Source organism: Nerophis ophidion, linkage group LG01 (assembly GCF_033978795.1).
Source record: "Nerophis ophidion isolate RoL-2023_Sa linkage group LG01, RoL_Noph_v1.0, whole genome shotgun sequence".
In the NCBI taxonomy this organism is placed as follows: Eukaryota; Metazoa; Chordata; class Actinopteri; order Syngnathiformes; family Syngnathidae; genus Nerophis; species Nerophis ophidion.
Window position 1 is genome coordinate 85,851,051 of NC_084611.1, and position 26,551 is coordinate 85,877,601.

At 38.5% G+C, this 26,551-nt stretch overlaps 2 protein-coding genes across 7 annotated transcripts in view; both read right to left on the reverse strand.

Moving 5' to 3' along the window:
* foxk1 (forkhead box K1) overlaps positions 1 to 2,408 on the reverse strand; it is a 51,982-nt gene extending 49,574 nt beyond the window's left edge. Inside the window, exon 1 of the mRNA XM_061914150.1 lies at positions 1,763 to 2,408. Coding sequence (XP_061770134.1) covers positions 1,763 to 2,205 — 443 coding nt within the window. The 5' untranslated portion in view covers positions 2,206 to 2,408. The remainder of the gene's footprint in view (positions 1 to 1,762) is intronic.
* A 12,196-nt stretch (positions 2,409 to 14,604) lies between these two features.
* Positions 14,605 to 26,551, reverse strand: part of LOC133561027 (cytochrome P450 3A40-like) — a 45,737-nt gene continuing 33,790 nt past the window's right edge. For all 6 annotated transcript variants that reach the window (XM_061914178.1, XM_061914162.1, XM_061914206.1 and 3 more), the window contains 6 exons: positions 24,806 to 24,933; positions 24,667 to 24,727; positions 24,445 to 24,605; positions 18,371 to 18,597; positions 18,133 to 18,295; positions 14,605 to 15,019 (listed from right to left, as the gene is read on the reverse strand). In XM_061914178.1, coding sequence (XP_061770162.1) covers positions 14,942 to 15,019; positions 18,133 to 18,295; positions 18,371 to 18,597; positions 24,445 to 24,605; positions 24,667 to 24,727; positions 24,806 to 24,933 — 818 coding nt within the window. In that variant the 3' untranslated portion in view covers positions 14,605 to 14,941. The remainder of the gene's footprint in view (positions 15,020 to 18,132; positions 18,296 to 18,370; positions 18,598 to 24,444; positions 24,606 to 24,666; positions 24,728 to 24,805; positions 24,934 to 26,551) is intronic.

The window sequence follows — 26,551 nt, forward strand, 5'->3', positions numbered from 1 at the left end:
ACGGTTGCTACTCTTATTGACGTATTAAAGGCCCACTGAAAGCCACTACTACCAACCACACAATCTGATAGTTTATCAATCAATGATGAAATATTAACATTGCAACACATGCCAATACGGCCTTTTTAGTTTACTAATTTACAATTTTAAATTTCCCGCGGAGTTTCTTGTTGAAAACGTCGCGGAATGAAGACGTGTTTGTGATGTCTCGGGTTGTAGCGGACATATTAGCCCAGCACCACTTACGGCTAAAAGTCGTCTCTTTTCATCGCATAATTACACAGTATTTTGGACTTCTGTGTTGCTGAATCTTTTGCAATTTGTTCAATTAATAATGGAGAAGTCAAAGAAGAATGCTGTTGGTGGAAAGCGATTGCAGCTGCCTTTAGCACCGAAACACAGCCGGTGTTTCTTTGATTGTTGAGAAGCTTTAACACAGAGCGGTCAAGTGAATATGTTTCTCTACGTCAACCAGAAAGTTTTTGGATGGGAAAATTGTGATATTAAGTCGGCTCTTACCGGAGACTTCAGTGGATTACTGGACCTCCTCCTCTAGCTGTCAAAAAGGTAGCTGTGATCTTGGCACCTGCTTCTCTCAGAGACACTGGCGTTCACCGCAGCCATCCGACTTTGAGTTATGACTTTATAATCTCACTAAAACACTATTAACACAATAAGCAGATACGGGATTTTCCAGAATTATCCTAGTAAATGTGTTTAGTTACATCTGAAACGCTCACACTGCTGCCGCCCGGAGCCGTCGCCTTTTTTTTTTTTGTGCTTCACTCTAACTTTCCTCATCCACGATTCTTTCATGCTTGCTCAAATTAATGGAGAAATTGTCGCTTTCTCGGTCCAAATCACTGTAGTTGCTGGTGGCCATAATTGTAAACAATGTGAGGATGTGTGGAGCCCTACAACCCGTGATGTCACGCGCACATCGTCTGCTACTTCCGGTAAAGGCAAGGCTTTTTTATTAGCGACCGAAAGTTGCGAACTTTATCGTCGATGTTCTCTACTAAATCCTTTCAGCGAAAATATGGCAATATCGCGAAATGATCAAGTATGACACATAGAATGGACCTGCTATCCCCGTTTAAATAAGAACAGGCCTTTAAGTTTAAGTCCAACATGACAGGCCATGCTTCACCAGTCCTGTGTTTATTCCATGTGCTTCCGCAGCCAGGCTCCATTTCCGGTTCCATCTCCCAAAACACTGTGCGGCAGCCAATCAGAGGCGAGCTCCGCCCCGCCCCACCCCCTCGCAACGACCGCTGATTGACAGCCACACACCAAAAAACTCAAGTGTAAACGCCCTTGTGTTGACGGTTGCTACTCTTATTGACGTATTAAATCACCACTTCTTGCTGAATAAAAACGGGCAAACAATTAAAAAAAAAGGGCAACTTTTCCATTTCACGGGCGTTTTGGGGACGAAACAATCGAACGCACCTCTCCGTGCGGAGTTGGCAGGGGTGCGTTTGTTTACATTGACAGCAACACGCCGAAAACATTAACTTCGGCGATAAAAAGCGACTTTAAGTGCATATATTCCACTTAAGACGGCGGAAAAAGGGGATAAGATGATATTTAGTCGAATGTAAATATTTTAAAGTGAGTAAAAGTTGTAAAAGTTGAGATTAGCTAGCTAAGCTAGGCTAGCTTTCGTTTTGGAAACGCTGTAATTAAATGGCGTTTTAAGTTGTATTAAAAGATGAATATAAGTGTTAAAAATGGTGGTTATGTGACAAGCGGCACTCACTCTCGGGGCAGCGGCAGCGGCGGGGCTCCTCTCCGCTGGAACACGCCGTCCACGAAGACGCCGTTCTTGCCGAGGCACCGCAGCGAGAAGCCGCCCGCCTCGTCGTGGCTGACCTGCAGGTGCCGCCGGGAGATGAAGCTCGAGTGGCCCATGTTGATGTCCACCGGCCCGTGGGACGAGTTCCGCCCGACGGTCACCGTCCGCTGGCGCATGACGAACTCAAAGTCCCGGCCCTCCAGCCTGGCCAGGGCCTGCGGGAGCGGCGACGCCAGTCGGACGCCGGGGCGCATCCCGCCGGCGTCGCGCTCCTCCGGGAAGGCGAGCGAGGGCTGCGGGGGGAAGAAGCCGTGCGAGCCGCTCGCCGCCACCCGCACCGGGCTGCACGGCGCCGACTGCAGGGCGAGCAGGGCCCGCACTCCCGTGTCGTCCCGGTAGTCTGCCATGTTGTTTCGCGAGAGGGTCAAACACACACACAAGAGTTGCAACGTGAGTTTTCCGGGCAGGAGGACTTGTTAGCTGGGTCTGACGGAACAACATGGAGGCCGGCACGGCGCGAAAACCGGGACGGAGCTCCTGGAGGAGGAACCGGACTCGTGCTGCGTTCAAGAGCAGCTCAGAAACTACAGTGACACCCGTACATTGCTACCCACTGTGACTTATTTCTGTATTTTTATTATTATTATTTTTTTTTAAGTGTCTGTTTTGGGGGTCCGGCAGCACGAATCCGGTTCCTCCTGGAGGGGGAACCGCCCCCCCCTCAAAAAAAAAGTGTCTGTTTTGGGGGTCCGATAGCGCGAATCCGGTTCCTCCTGAAGGGGGAGCCGGACTCGTGCTGCGTTCAAGGGCAGCTCGAAAACTACATTGCTACCCACTGTGACTTATTTCTGTATTTTTTTTTTTTTTTTTTTTAAAGTGTCTGTTTTGGGGGTCCGGCAGCACGAATCCGGTTCCTCCTGGAGGGGGAACCGCCCCCCCCCCCCCCCCTCAAAAAAAAAGTGTCTGTTTTGGGGGTCCGACAGCGCGAATCCGGTTCCTCCTGAAGGGGGAACCGGACTCGTGCTGCGTTCAAGGGCAGCTCGAAAACTACAGTGTACACGGCGTACATTGCTACCCACTGTGACTTATTTCTGTATTTTTATTTATTCATTTTTTTTAAGTGTCTGTTTTGGGGGTCCGGCAGCACGAATCCGGTTCCTCCTGGAGGGGGAACCGGACTCGTGCTGCGTTCAAGGGCAGCTCGAAAACTACATTGTACACGGCGTACATTGCTACCCACTGTAACTTTTATCTGTATTTTTTATTTTTAAGTGTCTGTTTTGGGGGGTCCTGCAGCACGAATCCGGTTCCTCCTGGACGGGGAACCAGACTCGTGCTGTGTTCAAGGGCAGCTCGGAAACTACAGTGACACCCGTGAAGTGAAGTGAAGTGAATTATATTTATATAGCGCTTTTTCTCTAGTGACTCAAAGCGCTTTACATAGTGAAACCCAATATCTAAGTTACATTTAAACCAGTGTGGGTGGCACTGGGAGCAGGTGGGTAAAGTGTCTTGCCCAAGGACACAACGTCATTGACTAGGATGGCGGAAGCGGGAATCGAACCTGCAACCCTCAACTCTCTGACACGGCCGCTCTACCAACCGAGCTAAACCGCCCCACCACCCATACATTGCTACCCACTGTGACTTTTTTCTGTATTTTTAATTTTAGGTGTCTGTTTTGGGGGGTCCGGCAGCGCGAATCCGGTTCCTCCTGGAGGTGGAACCGGACTCGTGCTGCGTTCAAGGGCAGCTCGGAAACTACAGTGACACCCGTACATTGCTACCCACTGTAACTTTTTTCTGTATTTTTTATTTTTAAGTGTCTGTTTTGGGGGGTCCGGCAGCGCGAATCCGGTTCCTCCTGGAGGGGGAACCGGACTCGTGCTGCGTTCAAGGGCAGCTCGGAAACTACAATGACACCCGTACATAGCTACCCACTGTAACTTTTTTCTGTATTTTTTATTTTTAAGTGTCTGTTTTGGGGGGTCCGGCAGCACGAATCCAGTTCCTCCTGGAGGGGGAACCGCCCCCCTCCCCTCAAAAAAAGTGTCTGTTTTGGGAGTCCGGCAGCTTGAATCCGGTTCCTCCTGAAGGGGGAACCGGACTCGTGCTGTGTTCAAGGGCAGCTCGGAAACTACAGTGACACCCGTACATTGCTACCCACTGTGACTTTTTTCTGTATTTTTTATTTTTAAGTGTCTGTTTTGGGGGGTCCGACAGCGCGAATCCGGTTCCTCCTGAAGGGGGAACCGGACTCGTGCTGCGTTCAAGGGCATCTCGGAAACTACAGCGACACCCGTACATTGCTACCCAATTGTAACTTTTTTCTGTATTTTTTATTTTTAAGTGTCTGTTTTGGGGGGTCCGGCAGCACGAATCCGGTTCCTCCTGGAGGGGGAACCGGACTCGTGCTGCGTTCAAGGGCAGCTCGGAAACTACAGTGACACTCGTACATTGCTACCCACCGTGACTTTTTTCTGTATTTTTTATTTTTAAGTGTCTGTTTTGGGGGGTCCGGCAGCACGAATCCGGTTCCTCCTGGAGGGGGAACCGGGCTCGTGCTGCGTTCAAGGGCAGCTCGGAAACTACAGCGACACCCGTACATTGCTACCCATTGTAACTTTTTTCTGTATTTTTTATTTTTAAGTGTCTGTTTTGGGGGGTCCGGCAGCACGAATCCGGTTCCTCCTGGAGGGGGAACCGGACTCGTGCTGCGTTCAAGGGCAGCTCGGAAACTACAGTGACACCCGTACATTGCTACCCACCGTAACTTTTTTCTGTATTTTTTATTTTTAAGTGTCTGTTTTGGGTGTCCGACAGCGCGAATCCGGTTCCTCCTGAATGGGGAACCGGACTCGTGCTGCGTTCAAGGGCTGCTCGGAAACTACAGCGACACCCGTACATTGCTACCCACTGTAACTTTTTTCTGTATTTTTTATTTTTAAGTGTCTGTTTTGGGGGGTCCGGCAGCACGAATCCGGTTCCTCCTGAAGGGGGAACCGGACTCGTGCTGCGTTCAAGGGCAGCTCGGAAACTACAATGACACCCGTACATAGCTACCCACTGTGACTTTTTTCTGTATTTTTTATTTTTAAGTGTCTGTTTTGGGGGGTCCGGCAGCACGAATCCGGTTCCTCCTGAAGGGGGAACCGGACTCGTGCTGCGTTCAAGGGCAGCTCGGAAACTACAGTGACATCCGTACATTGCTACCCACTGTGACTTTTTTCTGTAGTTTTTATTTTTAAGTGTCTGTTTTGGGGGTCCTGCAGCACGAATCCGGTTCCTCCTGGAGGGGGAACGGACTCGTGCTGCATTCAATGGCAGCTCAGAAACTACAATGTACCCGTACATTGCTACCCACTGTAACTTTTTTCTATATTTTTTATTTTTAAGTGTCTGTTTTGGGGGGTCCGGCAGCACGAATCCGGTTCCTCCTGGAGGGGGAACGGACTCGTGCTGCGTTCAAGGGCAGCTCGGAAACTGCAGTGACACCCTTTTTTATTATTTTTTTCACGATACACTCAATCTCGTAAGATAATATATGTGGTTATTTACTACAATAAATAAATGAAATAAAAATTACAGATTTCAATATTCCAGTAACAATATTCTACACTTAAACTGTCTACCTTGGGCATCCATTTTAAAAATACTATTATAAAAAAACAAAACATAAAAAAGTGGTTGTTGTTGTTTTTATTCAGTGACACTTTTCTGTATCCATCCATCCATTTTCTACCGCTTATTCCCTTTTGAGGTCGCGAGGGGCGCTGGTGCCTATCTCAGCTACAATCGGGTGGAAGGCAGGGTACACCCTGGACAAGTCGCCACCTCATTGCAGGGCCTGGAGCGCCAAAAAGGGGGGGGGGTAAAGGAGACGGATTCTAGGGGCCCAGAGAGGCTCCCCTCTTGTATGTAAAATAGCATCAAAAAATGTTGCCGCTGTGTTGGGGGCCCTGTAAAGATTATTTTCATGGGGCCCAAAATCCCTAGCGGCGCCCCTGAGCAGGGCCAACACAGATAGACAACATTCACCCTCACATTTAGTCAGTTATTGTGAAACTTTATCTTCTTGTGGTGAAGAGGAGTCCGTACATTGCTACCCTCTGTGACTTTTTTTTTTTTGTATCTGTTTTGGGGGGTCCGGTTCCTCCTCCAGAAGGAACCGGAGTCGTGCTGCGTTCATGTGCAGCTCGGAAACTACAGTGACACACATTTTTATGTTAGGTAGGTTTGTAGGTAGGTCTTTATGGTCATTGCAATAAGTACAACTAAACTTTGTTTTCAGCACAAACCTGTTCAAGATGAGGTTAAATAAACAGTGTACACTGTACAGGGTTGCAGAACAAGAACGCTGATGGGTCGCCATAAGGCGCCCCGTAAAAGATGGGAAAGGATGAGTAAAAAAATACAATCCGGACTGGGCTCCTAAGGGGGCCCAGTTCGGAATGAGAAAAAACCTCCATAGCAAAGCACATATACATATTACAACATACATCTCGAGATATGTATGTTGTGGGGCGGTATAGCTCGGTTGGTAGAGCGGCCGTGTCAGCAACTTGAGGGTTGCAGGTTCGATTCCCACTTCCGCCATCCTAGTCCCTGCCGTTGTGTCCTTGGGCAAGACACTTTACCCACCTGCTCCCAGTGCCACCCACACTGGTTTAAAAATGTAACTTAGATATTGGGTTTCACTATGTAAAGCGCTTTGAGTCGCTAGAGAAAAGCGCTATATAAATATAATTCACTTCACATATCTAGCAAGAGAGAAAAGGTATTCAAGGTCATGGGGGTAGGTCGAAGCTCTCAGGCGCTGACCATCCATTCATCACCCCTACTGGATTTGCATCGAGGGCGTTGGATTGGGGGACAGGAGGGTGTATGTGTGGCGTATATTTTTTTGTGGATGTGTGTGTGTGTGTGTATAAGCCCATAGTGTGTCTCTGTTCCGCGGCCTTGATGTATTTTCCGTCGCTAGTCCAAAGTTCACAACAACAGGTGTGTGTCCGTGAGAGACAAAAAAGGGAGTTTGTTGTGTCTTCCTGCAGTGATCTTCGGGAGAGTCTCGAAGCCAGGGAAACAATCCAAGTTAAAATGATTTGTATGCGGGTGAAAATAAAATCTGCTTGTCTATGACTGGTCCTCAAAAACTGCGGGGTAGACAGTCCGATGTAATCCACAGTTCTTCGTGCATCCTCGGGGTACTTTGAAGACTGCCAGCAACTTCCAATTTGTCGACAAACCAGAACAACGCTTACTCCAATCAGCAGATGTCCTCTTGTCATAATTTCCAATAGGTGGATATCTTCACGTCCTCGACAGAAAAGGGTCGCCAGGCACGAGGCCCTCCTTCTTCTCCCAAGAGTCCGTCGTGTGTCCAGCAACAACCGCTTCGTCACGACTGCAAGTTCCCTCCAAACCCAAGATCTTGTCAATTTTGTTAAATAGTTCCAATGTTTAGATTTGGAGAGCAGTGCAAAGAGAGGCAACAAGAAAGTTAAGACAAGACAAAGAAGCAAGCAGGAGAGATAAGGGAGAGGAAAGGGGGAGCGTCCGCCCTCGTTGAGTCCCAGAGAGAAAATCGGGAAAATGTTGGTGAGGTTCATTTAGCCTACTGGCGTGTATCTATAAATGGTTGATTTATACCAATCAATCAATCAATCAATGTTTACTTATATAGCCCTAAATCACTAGTGTCTCAAAGGGCTGCACAAACCACTACGACATCCTCGGTAGGCCCACATAAGGGCAAGGAAAACTCACACCCAGTGGGACGTCGGTGACAATGATGACTATGAGAACCTTGGACGCCAAAAAAACGGAAATGCTGATTATCGGTCCTGCTAGACACCGAACTCTATTTAATAATACAACTCTAACATTTGACAACCAAACAATTAAACAAGGCGACACGGTAAAGAATATGGGTATTATCTTCGACCCAACTCTCTCCTTTGAGGCACACATTAAAAGCAAGTAAGGTAAAAATGTTGTACCTGCGGGGGCCGACGACGCGTTTGACACCAGAATTCGAGAGCCTGCTGGGGGGCTCGCCTACTCCCGCTTCACCGGGTAAGTGAGGGGTGTGGAATAAGTGGGAGGCCCCGTGTGGGGCTCCGGCCCCAGGGCGTCGCAAGTGAAACACCACTACCCTTATCGTTTTTTCACTTACCCAGTGAAGCGGGAGTAGGCGAGCCCCCCAGCGGACTCTCGAATTCTGGTGTCAAACGCGTCGTCGGCCCCCGCAGGTACAACATTTTTACCTTACTAGCCTATGTAAATCAACCATTTTTAAATACACACATTTTTGTTTTGTTTTTACACCTGATACTAGGGCTGGGAATCTTTGGGTGTCCCACGATTCGATTCAATATCGATTCTTGGGGTCACGATTCGATAATATATCGATTTTTTTTCGATTCAACGCGATTCTCGATTCAAAAACGATATTTTTCCGATTCAAAACGATTCTGTTTATTCAATAGGATTTCAGCAGGATCTACCCCAGTCTGCTGACATGCTAGCAGAGTAGTAGATTTAAAAAAATATATATATAGCCTCTGTGTTTTTTCCTGACCTAACGTATATATATATATATATATATATATATATATACATATATATATATATATATATATTAGGGCTGTGAATCTTTGGGTGTCCCACGATTCGATTCAATATCGATTCTTGGGGTCACGATTCAATAATATATCGATTTTTTTCGATTCGATTCGATTCGATTCTCGATTCAAAACGATATTTTTCCGATTCAAAATGATTCTGTATTCATTTAATACATAGGATTTCAGCAGGATCTACCCCAGTCTGCTGACATGTTAGCAGAGCAGTAGATTTTTTTTAAAAAAAAGCTTTTATAATCGTAAAGGACAATGTTTTATCAACTGATTGCATTAATGTAATTTTGTTTTAACTATTAAACGAACCAAAAATATGACTTATTTTATCTTTGTGAAAACATTGGACACAGTGTGTTGTCAAGCTTATGAGATGCGATGCAAGTGTAAGCCACTGTGACACTATTGTGCTTTTATTTTTTTAATAAATGTCTAATGATAATGTCAATGAGGGATTTTTAATCACTGCTATGCTGAAATTATAACTAATATTGATACTGTTGTTGATAATATTCATTTTTGTTTCATTACTTTTGGTTTGTTCTGTGTCGTGTTTGTGTCTCCTCTCAATTGCTCTGTTTATTGCAGTTCTGAGTGTTGCTGGGTCAGGTTCGGTTTTGGAATTGGATTGCATTGTTATGGTATTGCTGTGTAGTGGTTTGTTGGATTGATTAAAAATAAATAAATAAATAAAACGTTATCTTCTTGTGGTGAAGAGGAGGCCGTACATTAATCCACTGTGACTTTTTTATGTTTTTTGTTGTTGTTTTTTTTGTCTGTTTTGGGGGGTCCGGCAGCACAAGTCCGGTTCCTGCTGGAGGAGGAACCGGACTCGTGCTGCGTTCAAGAGCAGCTCGGAAACTACAGGGACACGCTTTTTTTTGTTTTTTCACATGATACACTCAATCTCGTAAGATAATATAATATATGTTGTTCTTTACTACAATAAATAAATAAAATCAAAAATACACATTTCAATTATCTAGTAACAATATTCTACACTTGTATACATTGGGTGTCCATTTTAAAAATACTATTATAAAAAAAAAAAAACATAAAAAAGTGGAATAAAAGGGCGAACAGGTTGTTGTTGTTTTTATTCAGGGACACTTCTCTGCACGTTTGTGATTTTTTTTTTTTTTTTGTAACTTTTTTTTCCTTTTAGTCAGTTATTGTAAAACGTTATCTTCTTGTGGTGAAGAGGAGGCCGTACATTAATCCACTGTGACGTTTTTCTGTATTTTTTTTATTTATTTACTTATTAAAGTGTCTTTTTTAGAAGAGGAACCGGACTCGTGCTGCGTTCAAGGCAGCTCGGAAACTACAGCGACACCCTTTTTTTTTTTTTTCACATGATACACTCAATCTTGTAAGATATTACATGTTGTTCTTTACAACAATAAATAAATACAATAAACATTACACATTTCAATATTCTAGTAACAATATTCTACACTTGTATACATTGGGTGTCCATTTTAAAAATACTATTATAAAAAAAAAAAAACATAAAAAGTGGAATAAAAGGGCGAACAGGTTGTGGTTGTTTTTATTCAGGGACACTTCTCTGTATGTTTGTGATTTTTATTTTTTTGTTACTTTTTTTTCATTTTAGTCAGTTATTGTAAAACTTTATCTTCTTGTGGTGAACAGGAGGCCGTACATTAATCCAAAAAAGGCCCGAAAAAAAGTGTCTATTTTAGAAGAGGAACCGTACTCGTGCTGCGTTCAAAGGCAGCTCGGAAACTACAGCGACACGTTTTTTTTTTGTTGTTTTTTCACATGATACACTTAATCTCGTAAAATAATATATGTTGGTCTTTACAACAATAAATAAATACAATAAAAATTACACATTTCAATATTCTAGTAACAATATTCTACACTTGTATACTTTGGGTGTCCATTTTAAAAATACTATTATTAAAAAGAAAACATAAAAAAGTGGAATGTAACAGCAAACAGGTTTTTGTTTTTATTCAGTGACACTTCTCTGTATGTTTGTGATTTTTATTTTTTGGTTTGTTACTTTTTTTTCCCTTTTAGTCAGTTATTGTAAAACTTTTATCTTCTTGTGGTGAAGAGGAGGCCGTACATTAACCACTGGGATTTTTTTCTGTATTTTTTTTTTAATTTTTAATTTTTTGAAGGGGGGCACACAAAAAAAGTGTCTATTTTCTCAGCGACATGTATTAAGATTTCACGATCAAATGAATAAATAAATATTGCAAAAGAGCAAACCGGTGAAATGTAAGGAGAAAACGTGGAAATGTTGACACTCATAACACAAAGCTGCCATGCAGAAAGCGTAAACGTTGGCCGTCGTCCAATCACAGCCCTCGGTACATGTGGTGTGTGCGCTTGGCTCCTCCCCTTTCTTTCTTATTATCTGTCATCTGTTTATAAACATGGAAAGAACAAGACGGCTCCAAAACACGGACAATGGATCTCTCTCTCTTTCTCTCTGATGAGCAGTTACATGTAACCTCCACATGAGGGCGCTGTTGGAGCAGCCGCTAGTGACATTTCATTAGGATCACTAATTAGGAGATAATAATAATAAGAGTGTTTAATTATACAAAATAATGTTCAGTTTCAAGGTTTATATTTTTCATAATATCTTGAATGTATTTTTTCACCATTTTTGTCCGAATTTTTTTACATTCTGTTTTTTGTTTTCGGCGTATTATTTGTGCAGGTGAACCTAATTAATAATTGCCTGCAGCAATATTTGATTTGTATCTTTTTTTTAATTCCCCAAGGCAATAGTCTGTGACCATCCTAAGGGGCCTGCAGGGGTAGTGAAGTAAAGTGAAGTGAATTATGATTTATATAGCGCTTTTCTCTAATAACTCAAAGCGCTTTACATAGTGAAACCCAATATCTAAGTTACATTTAAACCAGTGTGGGTGACACTGAGAGCACGGCAGTGACTAGGATGGCAAAAGCGGGGATCAAACCTGGAACCCTCGAGCTGCTACCAACCGAGCTATACCGCCCCAACACTTGGTTGATGAGACTTTTTTTTAACTTGGTATGTGTTTGGGGCGGTTTAGCTCGGTTGGTAGAATGGCCGTGCCAGCAACTTGATGGTTGCAGGTTCGATCCCCGCTTCCGCCATCCTTGTCACTGCCGTTGTGTCCTTGGGCAAGACACTTTACCCACCTGCTCCCAGTGTCACCCACACTGGTTTGAATGTAACTTAGATATTGGGTTTCACTATGTAAAGCGCTTTGAGTCACTAGAGAAAAAGTGCTATATAAATATAATTCACTTCACACTTCACTTTTTTAAATATTGACCCTGCACTTTTTCCACAAAAGTATAACTTTTTTAAATTGTCTTCATTTTATATTATAATAAAAATACATGATGTATTTGACATTCCAACTTTATTCCTATGAAGTTTTCGTTGTATATCAGTGCGACCCCCACTCCCCTTTTAAGGGGACGGGCAATATGCGCATTCATATAGTTAGGAGGAGATGCCTCATTTATCGCAAAAAAGCCGTCTGGTTTAAGCCAGGTTTCGCTAAGACCGATGACGTTAAGGATGTTGTCTCTAATGACCTCATTAACTAATAACGTTTTCGGAGACAAAGATCTGATGTTTAGAAAGGCCATATTATAGGTAGTGGGCTGTTTTAAGGAGTTGTTGATAAAATTATCCGTAGTAGCAATATTAATAATGTCGCGTTTATTATGCGCAGCGCACTTAAAATAATTACGACCATATCTAGGAATTGATATGACGGGAATTTTCAGATTGTCTACTTGGTGCCACGATAAACTGAACGCATCATAATTTGCCACCTCTGTAGAACGCATGTCTAACTCTGATGTAGTCATAGTCATAGCAGAAAAAACATTATGTGAGTTGTGTATTATTCTAAGAAAATTACTGTGTAGAGGGATTATCCAACCTGGCGCTGGCTAGTTCTAGCTTAACTGACTCCATACCCAGGCTAGCAGGCTCTGTAATTGCCTGTGACCGGGCTTGCTCGAGTGCAGTTAGTCAAATGCGGCTTTTCTGCTATTTTCTGTAGTTATAGTCCAACTTTTTTCCTAAAAAATTACTACTTTTTGTAACTTGTTTTGATAAATGTACTTTTATGTTCAAACACTTTTTTTCATGTAAATTTTTTTTTTCACTTGTATTTTATTTATTTCCCTCCCGCAAATTTAAAGAAATTTTATTTAGAAAATATGCTGCAGGCCACACCTGAAGTAGGGGGTTTCCTCTCCATCTCACTTGTGGTCCTTAAGCTGGAAAACGTTTAAGACATCCAAGGAAATCATGTTAAAACGACATTTTCGGTCAATTAAACGTTTTGATTTTTTTTATATTCCCACTTTAATCCTCTAAAATGTCCACTTTATGACTTGTTTTACATTTTTTAAATGTATTAATATTATTTAGTTTATTTATTTAAAATACAAAAAAATAAATATTTTATAGTAAAATAACCGATATTTTTTATAGTTATATTCCAACTTAATTCCTATGATGACCACATTTTTGTAACTTGTTTCAGAAAAAAAAAATTATTTATTGTATTATTTTGTAGAATTTTACATTAAAAACTGTTTCTTTTTTGTACATTTTTATTTCATTAAATCTTCCCCCCACACATTTAAATTCCCTTTATTTTGAAAACATACTGCGGGTCTCCTTTCCATCTCCCTGGTGGTCCTTAACCTGGAAAACGTTTAGGACATCCAAGGAAATCATGTTAAATGACATTTTCGGTCAATTAAACGTTTACATTTTTTTTATATTCCCACTTTAATCCTCTAAAATGTCCACTTTTTGACTTGTTTCACATTTTTCAAATGTATTCATTTTATTTATTTCTTAAAATTACAAAAATAAAAAAAAACATTTTATAGTAAAATAACCACTATTTTTTTATAGTTATATTTTAACTTAATTCCTAAAATGACTACATTTTTGTAACTTATTTTAGAAAAAAATAATGAATTATTTATTGTAGTATTTTGTACAATTTTGAATTAAAAACTGTTTATTTTTTGTACATTTTTATTTCATTAAATCTTCCCCCCACACATTTAAATTAACTTTATTTTGAAAACATACTGCGGGTCCCCTCTTCATCTCCCTGGTGGTCCTTAACCTGGAAAACGTTGAAGACATCCAAGGAAATCGTGTTAAAACGACATTTTCGGTCAATTAAACTTTTTCATTTTTTTTATATTCCCCTTTATTGCCCTAAAATGTCCACTTTTTGACTTGTTTTACATTTTTCAAATGTATTCATTTTATTTATTTCTTAAAATTACAAAAATAAAAAAAACATTTTAAAGTAAAATAACCACTATTTTTTTATAGTTATATTCCAACTTAATTCCTATAATGACTACATTTTTGTAACTTGTTTCAGAAAAAAATTAATTATTTATTGTATTATTTTGTAGAATTTTAAATTAAAAACTGTTTATTTTTTGTACATTTTTATTTCATTAAATCTTCCCCCCACACACATTTAAATTAACTTTATTTTGAAAACATACTGCGGGTCTCCTTTCCATCTCCCTGGAAGTCCTTAACCTGGAAAATCATGTTCAGTGACATATTCGGTCAATTAAACTTTTTCACTTTTTATATTCCCCCTGCACAATTTCCACAAATGTATTACTTTTTTAATTCCATTTTATATTATATTGAAAATATAATCTTTATTTTTATTCCAACTTTTTTACTATAAAATGACCACTTTTTGACTTGTTTTGCATTTTCAAATGTATTTATATATATATTTTAAATAAAAATAAAAATAAAAATGTTACAGTAATACAACCACTGTTTTTTATAAATATATTTGAACTTAATTTGTAAAAAATTTACTTTTTTGTAACTTGTTTTAAAGAAAAAAAAAATCATTATTTATTGTATTAGTTTTCTAAATTTTCAATTAAAAAAAATAATGTTTTTTTTTAACATTAGTATTTAATACATTTTACCCCCCACGTATTTAAATTAGTTTTATTTTGAAAATATTCTACGAGCCAACCAAACTGGAGGAGCGTGGCACACTGGGGGCACACCTGAAGTAGGGGGTCCCCTTCCCATCTTTCTGGTGGTCCTTGGCCCTTTAAACATTGACGACCCCTAACAATGAATGTAAAATTAAATAATCTGTTCCAGGGTCAAGCTGTGGCCATCATAAAAGCTTTATTAAGCGAACAAATGATTGACATCACATTTGAGCCTTCATAGTGTAAAAACTGCTGCTCATGTATGGTGAAAGTAAAGGGGAGAAAAAGGACACTGCCATCTAGTGGCTGGAATTATAAAGCAACCCCCGCATTGTATTTTATAGTTGTTGCCGTGACGATGTAGTGTTCTCCCACATCGTTTGAACGCAACATGAAGAAAAGAAAAAGCCAAATAGTTACACTGTACCTTTTAAGGAGGTTATCTATGTATTGCTCTGTATTCATTATAAAAGTGCGCAGTGATTTCCGTCTCCTTTAGCTTGCGTGTTTACGAGCGCGGCTCCAGCTTCAGCAAGAGCGGCAGCTTTGGCGACAAAAGGCCCGAGAGGTCCAATTCTATGGGGACCTGGAAGGAGACGTGCAGAAATGTGAAGAGTCAGCAATGTGCAGAGGACAAAAAACACTTTGGAAAAATCAAATATTACAATTATTGTTCGTGTTATTGTTGTTTACACCTGACCCAGCAGAGGGCGCTGTGGTCAACAAAAACTGACTGAAGCATTTTAACTGCAAAATGAATTATCTTTATCATTTATTTATTTTAAAATGATGATCCGATTCTCCTAAAATAGAGATTTAATTGTCATATTATATAATATCACATTAATTACTTTAGTATGTTAAGTTACGGTAATATTACTACATTACTATTATTAATGTAAGTATTTTATTTTGTTGTGTTTGAATGTATTCCTATAAACCGAGCACTTTATCGAAACATTGCAATCATTTTATGATAGTTTTACTCCAACTTTATCCCGATAGTAATATATTTTCACAGTTATTATTTATGCTTTATCCTTTAAAAATAGCAATTACAATTATATTCACCCTTCATTCATAAAAAAATACCACATGACCACATTTATGTAAAAAAGGAAATATATATATAGATATATATTTATTTAATCTATTTTATATTAATTAAGATTAATAAAATAAAACAACATATATAACAACTATTTTTTTAAATGACCACTTTTTAACTTGTTTCAAAAATGTTGAATTATTTATTAAATCTTTTAAAAACATAAAAAAAAATAAAAAGACCACTTTATGGTTATAGCACAACTATTTTTTTATAAACATATTCCAACTTCTTCCTATAAAATATCATCTTCATCATGTAATACTACTTTAAAAACATACACATTCTTTATTCATTTCTTATTTATTTTTTAAATTATTTTCATAGTTAATCATTTATTCATTTTATTATTTTAATTAAAATTAGACCACTTCATCATAACAGCCATTTTTTATGGTTATATTACAACTTCCATCCTATAAAATTATATATTTTTAACTTGTTAAAAAAAATGTATTTCATTTGATGATTTTTTTTTAATACATAAAATAAAATGACGACTTTATCAAAACAACTTCATTCCTATAAAATGACCTTTGTTTTTTAACTTGTTTAAAATACATATAGATGGATAGTACTTTATTGATTCCTTCAGGAATATTATATATATATATTTACATATTTAATTGGATTATTTTAAATGAATGAAATAAAGTTACCACTTTAACGTAATGCTGTTTTCCTTTAGTTATATTCCAACGTAATTCCTATAAAGTGACTACTTTATTTTAAACTTTTTTGAAAAATCGTACAATTATTTTTCAGTTGATCTATTTCATTATTTTTTATCTTTTTAATTACATAAAATAAAAAGTCCCCAAAATTGTAATATAACTACAATTTTTTTTTGTCAGATTACAACTTAATTCCTATAAAAATGACTTATTCAAAAAAATATATATATTAATTTCATTGGATTCTTTTTTTTTTTTTTTAATAAATAAAATAAAATGACGACTTTATTGTAATACAACCACTATTTTCCTATAGTAATATTCCAACTTTATTCCTATGAAATGACCACTTTTAAAAAAAAAAAAAAAATGTAATTGGATAATTTTTATAATTTTACGTGAATAAAATAAAATGACGACTTTATTGTAATTTAATGAAAAAAACGATAGCCTTTGAAAAATCTTACAATTATTTATTAGTCTACTTTATTATTTTCATTTAGTTTTTTCAAATGAATAAAATAAAAAGTTCCCTTTATTGTAATATAACAACTTTCTTTTGTAGTTATATTCCAACTTAATTCCTATAAAATAACCACTTAAAGGGGAACATTATCACCAGACCTATGTAAGCGTCAATATATACCTTGATGGTGCAGAAAAAAGACCATGTATTTTTTTAACCGATTTCCGAACTCTAAACGGGTGAATTTTGGCGAATTAAACGCCTTTCTGTTTATCGCTCTTGGGGCGATGACGTCAGAACGTGACGTCACCTAAGTATTACAGCCGCCATTTTCATTTTCTCAAACACATTGCAAACACCGGGTCTCAGCTCTGTTATTTTCCGTTTTTTCAACAATTTTTTTGGAACCTTGGAGACATCATGCCTCGTCGGTGTGTTGTCGGAGGGTGTAACAACACTAACAGGCAGGGATTCAAGTTGCACCACTGGCCCAAAGATGCGAAAATGGCAAGAAATCTGCCGCCAGACCCCCATTGAATGTGTCGGAGTGTCTTCACATTTTACCGGCGATGACAGACATGACACAGAGATGTATGGATAACCTGCAGATGCATTTGCAATGATAAAGTCAACGAAATCACAAAGGTTAGTTTTGTTGATGTTGTTGACTTATGTGCTAATCAGACATATTTGGTCGCAGCGTGACTGCCAGCTAATCCATGCTAACATGCTATTTCGGCTAGCTGTATGTACATTTGAAACTATATTACGTTTCCTTCCACCCACATGTAATGCGAAAAAAACACTTACCAATCGACGGATTTAAGTTGCTCTAGTGTCAAAAGATGCGAAAGTCCTTATCGTTTGGTCCGCACATTTTACCGGCGATGCTAACGCAGCTATTCGGCCATGCTACGGCTATGAATAGCGTCAATAGCTTCAGTTTCTTCTTCAATACTTTCATACTCCAACCATCCGTTTCAATACATGCGTAATCTGTTGAATAGCTTAAGCCGCTGAAATCCGAGTCTGAATCCGGGCTAATGTCACTATATCTTGCTGTGCTATTCGCCATTTTTTGCTTACATTGGCAGCACTGTGTGACGTCACAGGAAAATGAACAGTGTCTTCGCAGAGAGCGAAAAAAAGGCACTTTAAAGCTTTTTTTAGGGATATTCCGGGACCGGTAAAATTTTGAAAAATGTTTTAAAAAATACAACAAGCCACTGGGAACTGATTTTTATTGTTTTCAACCCTTTTGAAATTGTGATAATGTTCCCCTTTAATATCTTTACAAGTTACTCATGCATGACCACTTCATTGCAATAACAGCTTTTATCTTGTATAATTTCAAGGTCATTTGGAACAACCGCCTTCTTTTCTGGTCAAATCCCTACTTTCTCCCGACATTAAGTACAAGTCTTCTAAGGACTCCTGGGTGGTCTCCTTACCTGGGTCTCCTCACACACGCAGAAGCTGTACCTCTGCAGGATCTCCACCAGGGCCAGCTTCATGGTCAGCAGAGCAAAGCGCATCCCGATGCAGTTCCGGGGGCCCATGCCGAAAGGCATGTAGGTGTACGGGTCGATGGACGCCTTGTTTTCCCGACTGAACCTGGGTTGGATCGATTAAGAAGAGGAGGAGAAGAAGAAGACATCGCAACCTCTTAAAAAAAAAACAGTAAAGTACCTCTCCGGTTTGAACTCCTCCGGTTGGGGCCAGTACTCGGGGTCTCGATGCAGGCACCAGACGGGCACCATGACGACCATGCCTTTGTGGATGACCTGGCCGTTTATCTCCATGGTTGCCTTGGCGACGCGGTCCAGGCGTGGCAAGATCGGGTACAGGCGAAGGGACTCGTTAATGACGCTGTCCAGGTAGTCCATCTGCATCAGTTCCTGGTACTGGACCGGACCCTGCACACACACGCGCACAAACACACAAACACATTTTACTAGGTTTAAGGATGTGTACTGTTCAAATTAGAACCAATACGGTACCGATTCCCTGTACCTGGGAATCGATACCAGTACTCAACAGTACCAATGTTCAATACTTTGTGTGTGTTAATAAATATGGACTGTTTTTGATAGTAAAATCTATTTTTTTATGGCAAGAAGTAAAAACCAAAGCCATTCTCGTAATCTTTTTGGATAATATTTACTAGGAGTGTCAAAAAAAAAAAAGATTTTCGATCGGATGGCGATTCTGACTTGTAACGATTTTTAATTGATTAAAAAAAAAAAAAATCTAAAATCCATAAACCGAATCCCACAATGTATTATTTTAGATAATATTTATTAGGGTTGTCAAAAAAAAAAATCTAACGAATCCTGATTCTGACTTGTCAAAATTAATTGATAAAAATAGATATAATTTTTTTTTTTTTTTTTTTAAATCTGTCATTACCAGACAATTATGCAAATCAGATGTACTAAAGAGAAGTGTTGGATAGTCAGAATCGTGATTCGTTCGAAAATCTATTTTTTTGATGCCCCTAATAATTGTTATCCCAAATAATGGGACGGCGTGGTGCAGTAGTAGAGTGGCCGTGCGCAACCCGAGGGTCCCTGGTTCAATCCCCACCTAGTACCAACCTCGTCACGTCCGTCGTGTCCTGAGCAAGACACTTCACCCTTGCTCCTGATGGGTGCTGGTTGGCGCCTTGCATGGCAGCTCCCTCCATCAGTGTGTGAATGGGTAAATGTGGAAGTAGTGTCAAAGCGCTTTGAGTACCTTGAAGGTAGAAAAGCGCTATACAAGTACAACCCATTTATCATTTAATACATTGCGAGATTCGGTTTATCGAGTTTTGATTTTTTTGACTCAATTAAGTATCGTTACAAGTAAGAATCACGATACGTTCGAAAATCGATTTTTTTTTACACCCTTATTTAATATCATCTCAAATAATACATGGCAAGATTCGGTCTTATCGATTTTTAATTTTTATAAAAATCAATTAAGAATCGTGACAAGTCAGAATCGCGATTCGTTCGAAAATCGATCTTTTCGACACCCCTAATAAATATCCAAAATGATACATTGAGAGATTCCGTTTATGGATTTTTTTGTTTTCTTTTTTAAATCGATTAAGAATAGTTAGTTAGAATCGTGATTCGTTTGAAAATCAAATTTTTTTTGACACCCCTAATAATTATTAACCCAAATAATACATTGCAAAATTCGGTTTATCGATTTTATATATTTTTTTTAAATCAATTAAGAATTGTGACAAGTCAGAATCCTGATTCGTTCAAATATCTATTTTTTGGACACTCCTAATAATTATTATCCCAAATAACACCGTGCGAGAATCGGTTTACCGATTTTTTTTTTTTTTTTTTAAATCAACAAAAAATCGTTACAATTCAGGATCGAAAAACATTTTTTTGACACTCGTAAATATTATCCAAAATGATACATTGCGAAAATCTTTTTTTTCGATTTTTTTTTTTTTTTTTTTATCAATTAAAATCGTTACAAGTCAGAATCGCAATTTGTTCAAAGATCGATTTATTTTGACACTCCTAATAAATATTATCCAAAATGATACATTGCGAGAATCGGTTTATCAATGTTTTATTTTTTTAATGAATTAAAATTTTTACAAGTCAGAATCGCGATTCCTTCGAAAATAATTTTTTTTGATACCCCTAAAAATGATTATACAAAATGATACACTGCGAAAATCGGTTTACCGATTTTTATTTATTTATTTTTTTAATCATTTAAGAATCGTTACAAGACAGAATCGCGATTCGTTTGAAGATCGATTTATTTTGACACTCCTAATAAATATTATCCAAAATGATACATTGCGAGAATCGGTTCATCGATTTTATATTTTTTTTGATCAATTAAAATTGTTACAAGTCAGAATCGTGATTTGTTCAAAAAACACTTTAACACCCTTAAAAATGATTATCCCAAATGATACATTGCGAGATTCGGTTTATCCATTTTTGATTTTTTTTAAATTCATTTAAGAATCGTTACAAGTAAGAATCGCAACTCCTTCGAAAATTGATTTTTTTTGACACCCCTAATAATTATGAATATCCAAAATAATACATTTCGAGAATCGATTTACCAATTTTAGATATTTTTTAAATCAATTAAGAATTGTGACAAGTCAGAATCAGATTCATTCGAAAATCTATTTTTTTTGACATTTTAAAAAATATCAAAAATGATACATGGCGAGCTTGGGTTTTATTCATTTTTTTAATCAATTAAGAATCGTTACAAGTCAGAATTGTGATTCATTTGAAAATCTATTTTCTTTGACACCCTTAATAATTATTATCCCAAATAATACATTGGGAGATTCGGTTTATTGATTTTTTTTTTTAATCAATTAAGAATTGTTACAAGTCAGAATCGCGATTCGTTCAAAAAGATATATTTTTTGAATACCCCTGATAAATATTATCCAAAATGATACATATATAACAATATATTTTTTATTTTTTTGAATCAATCAAGAATCGTTCCAAGAAAGAATCGGGATTCGTTTGAAAATTTAAAAAAAATGTCAACACCTCTAAAAATTGTTATCCCAAATGATACATTGCGAGATTCGGTTTATCGATTTCTGATTTTTTTTTTTTTTTTAAATCAATTAAGAATCGTGACAAGTAAGAATCGCGATTCATTTGAAAATCAATTTTTTTAAACACCCCTAATAATTATCCCGAATAATACATGGTGAAAATCGGTTTATCGATGTTTGATTTTTTTTTTTTTAAATCACATAGGAATCGTGACAAGTCAGAATCGCGATTCGTTCCAAAATCAATTTTTTTTGACACCCCTAATAAATATAATCCAAAATGATACATATATAACAGTATATTTTTTATTTTTTTGAATCAATTAAAAATCGTTCCAAGAAAGAATCGCGATCCGTTTGAAAAAATAAAATAAACACCCCTAATTATTATTATCCCAAATAATACATAGCGAGATTCGATTTGTCGATTCTTATTTTAAATGAAAAAGAATCTTCTGCGATGAGGTGGCGACTTGTCCAGGGTGTACCCCGCCTTCCGCCCGATTGTAGCTGAGATAGGCGCCAGCGCCCCCCGCGACCCCGAAAGGGAATAAGCGGTAGAAAATGGATGGATGGATGGAAAAAGAATCTTGATAAGTCGGCATCCCGATTCGTTCGAAAATATATTTTTTTCAACACCCCTTATAAATATCCAAAATGATACATTGTGAGATTGTGTTTATTGTTTTTTTTTTTAATCAATTAAGAATTGTTACAAGTCAGAATCGCGATTCGTTCGAATATTGATTTTTTTCTGACACCCCTAATAAATATTATTCAAAATGATACATGGCGAGATTGTCTTTATTATTTTTTTCAATAAATTAAGAATCGTTACAAGTCAGAATCGTGATTTGTTCAAATATAAAAAAATTTTTGACACCCTTAATTATTATTATCCCAAATACATTGCAAGATTCAGTCTATTGATCTTTGATTTTTTTTTTAATCAATTAAGAATCGTTACAAGTCAGAATCACGATATATTTTTTGACACCCCTAATAATTATTATCCAAAATGATACATATATATCAATATATTTTTTAATCAATGAAGAATCATTCCAAGTAAGAATCGCGATTCATTTAAAAATAGATTTTTTTTTAAACACCCCTAATCGTTATTATCCCAAATAATACATTGCGAGATTCGGTTTATTGATTTTTTTTTTTATCAATTAAGAATCGTTACAAGTCAGAATCGGGATTCATTCAAAAGTATACATTTGACATCCCTAATGAATATTATCCAAAATGATACATATATATCAATATATTTTTGATTTTTTCGAATCAATTAAGAATCGTTCCAAATAAGAATCGCGATTCATTTGAAAATAGATTTTTTTTTTTTTTTTTTAAACACCCATAATAATTATTATCCCAAAGGCGAGATTCGGTTATCGATTTTTGATTTTTTTTTTTAATCAATTAAGAATCGTTACAAGTAAGATTCGCAACTTGTTCGAAAATCGATTTTGTTTTTTACACCTGTATTTATTATCATCTCAAACAATACATGGTGAGATTCGATTTATCGATTTTTTATTTTTATAAAAATCAATTAAGAATCGTGACAAGTCAGAATCGCGATTCGTTCGAAATTCGATCTTTTCGACACCCCTAATAAATATCCAAAATGATACATTGAGAGATTCCGTTTATTGATATTTTTATTTTCTTTTTTAAATCGATTAAGAATCGTTACAGTCAGAATTGTGATTTGCTCGGAAATAAAAACATTTTGACACCCCTAATAATTATTAACCCAAATAATACATTGCAAAATTCGGTTTATCGATTTCAATTTTTTTTTTAAATCAATTAAGAATTGTGACAAGTCAGAATCGTGATTCGTTCAAATATCTATTTTTTTGACACTCCTAATAATTATTATCCCAAAAAACACATTGCGAGAATCGGTTTACCGATTTTTGATTTTTTTTTTTTTTTTAAATCAACAAAGAATCGTTACAATTCAGAATCACGATTCGTTCGAAAAACATTTTTTTTAACACTCCTAGTAAATATTATCCAAAATGATACATTGCGAAAATCGGTTTATCGATTTTTTTTTATTTTTTTATCAATTAAAATCGTTACAAGTCAGAATCGCGATTCGTTCAAAGATCGATTTATTTTGACACTCCTAATAAATATTATCCAAAATGATACATTGCGAGAATAGGTTTATCGATGTTTTATTTTTTTAATCAATTAAAATTTTTACACTGGATCGGTTTGCAGCCGAGTGTGAAGCGACCGGAATGAGAATCAGCACCTCCAAGTCCGAGTCCATGGTTCTCGCCCGGAAAAGGGTGGAGTGCCATCTCCGGGTTGGGGAGGAGACCCTGCCCCAAGTGGAGGAGTTCAAGTACTTAGGAGTCTTGTTCACGAGTGGAGGAAGAGTGGATCGTGAGATCGACAGGCGGATCGGTGCGGCGTCTTCAGTAATGCGGACGTTGTACCGATCCGTTGTGGTGAAGAAGGAGCTGAGCCGGAAGGCAAAGCTCTCAATTTACCGGTCGATCTACGTTCCCACCCTCACCTATGGTCATGAGCTTTGGGTCATGACCGAAAGGATAAGATCACGGGTACAAGCGGCCGGAATGAGTTTCCTCCGCCGTGTGGCGGGGCTCTCCCTTAGAGATAGGGTGAGAAGCTCTGCCATCCGGGAGGAACTCAAAGTAAAGCCGCTGCTCCTCCACATCGAGAGGAGCCAGATGAGGTGATTCGGGCATCTGGTCAGGATGCCACCCGAACGCCTCCCTAGAGAGGTGTTTAGGGCACGTCCAACCGGTAGGAGGCCACGGGGAAGACCCAGGACACGTTGGGAAGACTATGTCTCCCGGCTGGCCTGGGAACGCCTCGGGATCCCCCGGGAAGAGCTAGACGAAGTGGCTGGGGAGAGGGAAGTCTGGGTTTCCCTGCTTAGGCTGTTGCCCCCGCGACCCGACCTCGGATAATCGGAAGAAGATGTATGGATGGATGGATTAAATGTTTACAAGTCAGAATCGCGATTCGTTTGAAAATAGATTTTTTTTGACACCCCTAAAAATGATTGTACAAAATGTTCGAAAAGCAATGTTTTTGACACCCTTAATAAATATTATCCCACATGACACTTTGTGAGAATGGGTTTCGTGTTGAATGGAAGACTGGAATCAAACGTGGAGCTGCTCCAAGATCCCTGCTGGGAAGGGCGCACCTGCTTGGGGAAGGTGGCGTCCACCTCCTCCTGCAGACGCTTCATGACGTGCGGGTTGGTGGCCAAGTTGTACGCCAGGAAGCCCAGAGTGCTGCTGCTGGTCTCGTAGCCGGCGAAGATGAAGATCATGGCCTGGGAGAGGATCTCGTGGTCGCTCAGACCTGCTCCGACACCACAGTCAGACCACACCCTCCACGCCCTCGCACGCCACCGCACCTTTACCTTTGTCCCCGCCCGCGCTCCTCTGGGAGTCGATCATCAGCTGCAGGAAGTCCACACGGCTCTGAAGGAAGACCAAAGCACTCGTTGGAAACTAAAAGAAACGACTGAAAATGCGCTGGTTGGTCAACGCCGCGCTCACGCTTTGCTCGCTGTTCTCGCGGGAAACTTTGATCTTCTGCAGCGCCGCGTAGAAGAATTCGGTGACGGACGCCGGGAAGAAGGACAACTCCAACTTCTCGAAGATTGGACCAAGGAAGGGGAAGAAAGCTGCAAAGACCAACATAAAAACACTTCAGATTAGGGACGCTCCAATCAGGGTTTTATTCTCTCCATACCCATCGTGAGATCCGCCGATACGGATACTGATCACATGTAATTAACCTTTAAACTGACCCCAAGATGCGAAAGTGGCAAGAAATCTGCCGCCAGACCCCCATTGAATGTGTCGGAGTGTCTTCACATTTTACCGGCGATGACAGACATGGCACAGAGATGTATGGATAACCTGCAGATGCATTTGCAACGATAAAGTCAACAAAATCACAAAGGTGAGTTTTGTTGATGTTGTTGACTTATGTGCTAATCAGACATATTTGGTCGCAGCGTGACTGCCAGCTAATCCATGCTAACATGCTATTTAGGCCAGCTGTATGTACATTTGAAACTATATTACGTTTCCTTCCACCCACATTTAATGCGAAAAAAACACTTACCAATCGACGGATTTAAGTTGCTCCAGTGTCACAAGATACGAAAGTCCTGATCGTTTGGTCCGTACATTTTACCGGCGATGCTAACGCAGCTATTCGGCCATGCTACGGCTATGAATAGCGTCAATAGCTTCAGTTTCTTATTCAATACTTTCATACTCCAACCATCCGTTTCAATACATGCGTAATCTGTTGAATCGCTTAAGTCGCTGAAATCCGAGTCTGAATCCGAGCTAATGTCGCTATATCTTGCTGTGCTATTCACCATTTTTTGTTTACATTGGCAGCACTGTATGACGTCACAGGGAAATGAACAGTGTCTTTGCAGAGAGCGAAAAAAAAGGCACTTTAAAGCTTTTTTTAGGGATATTCCGGGACCGGTAAAATTTTGAAAAAAACATCAAAAAATATAACAAGCCACTGGGAACTGATTTTTTTATCGTTTTTATCGTGGATGATATATAATAAACAGTTTCTCTTTTAAGCATTGGTTGCATCTTTTATTACCACTGTTGTAAGGTGTGCTGGATGCGAGAATTTGCCATGTTATTGAATATTCAACATTATTGTCTTTGAGGTTCTAAATGTGTTTGCTGAGTTCTGTAGAATTCCGCAAAGTCTGGTTTCTAAAGGAGGCATTGTGATTGTTCCACCTTGTTTTGAACGCTCCTTCGGTTAATCCTACGTACGTGTCGGATGTGCTAATGTCCTTGTGTGTTACCAAGCAAAGGTTGAAATTTAGAAAAACTAGCTAATCGGAATCTTTTTGAAAAAATTAAAAAAATGATTTAAGGAACATCATTAGTAATTTTTACCAAGCAAAGGTAACACGCAAGGACATTAACACATCCGACACGTACGTAGGATTAACCGAAGGAGCGTTCAAAATAAGATGGAATACTCAAAACACCAGCTTTAGAAACCAGACTTTGCGGAATTCTACAGAACTCCGCAAACATTTGGAACCTCAAAGACAATAATGTTTAATATTCAATAACACTAGCACACCTTATTAGTGATAACACGGCTTATTAGTGATTCCCAAAGCCCAAAAAAAGTCTGCGGGCTATAGAGCATTTTCCGTTCGGGCTCCAGTACTCTGGAATACCCTCCCGGTAACAGTTCGCGATGCCACCTCAGTAGAAGCATTTAAGTCTCACCTTAAAACTCATTTG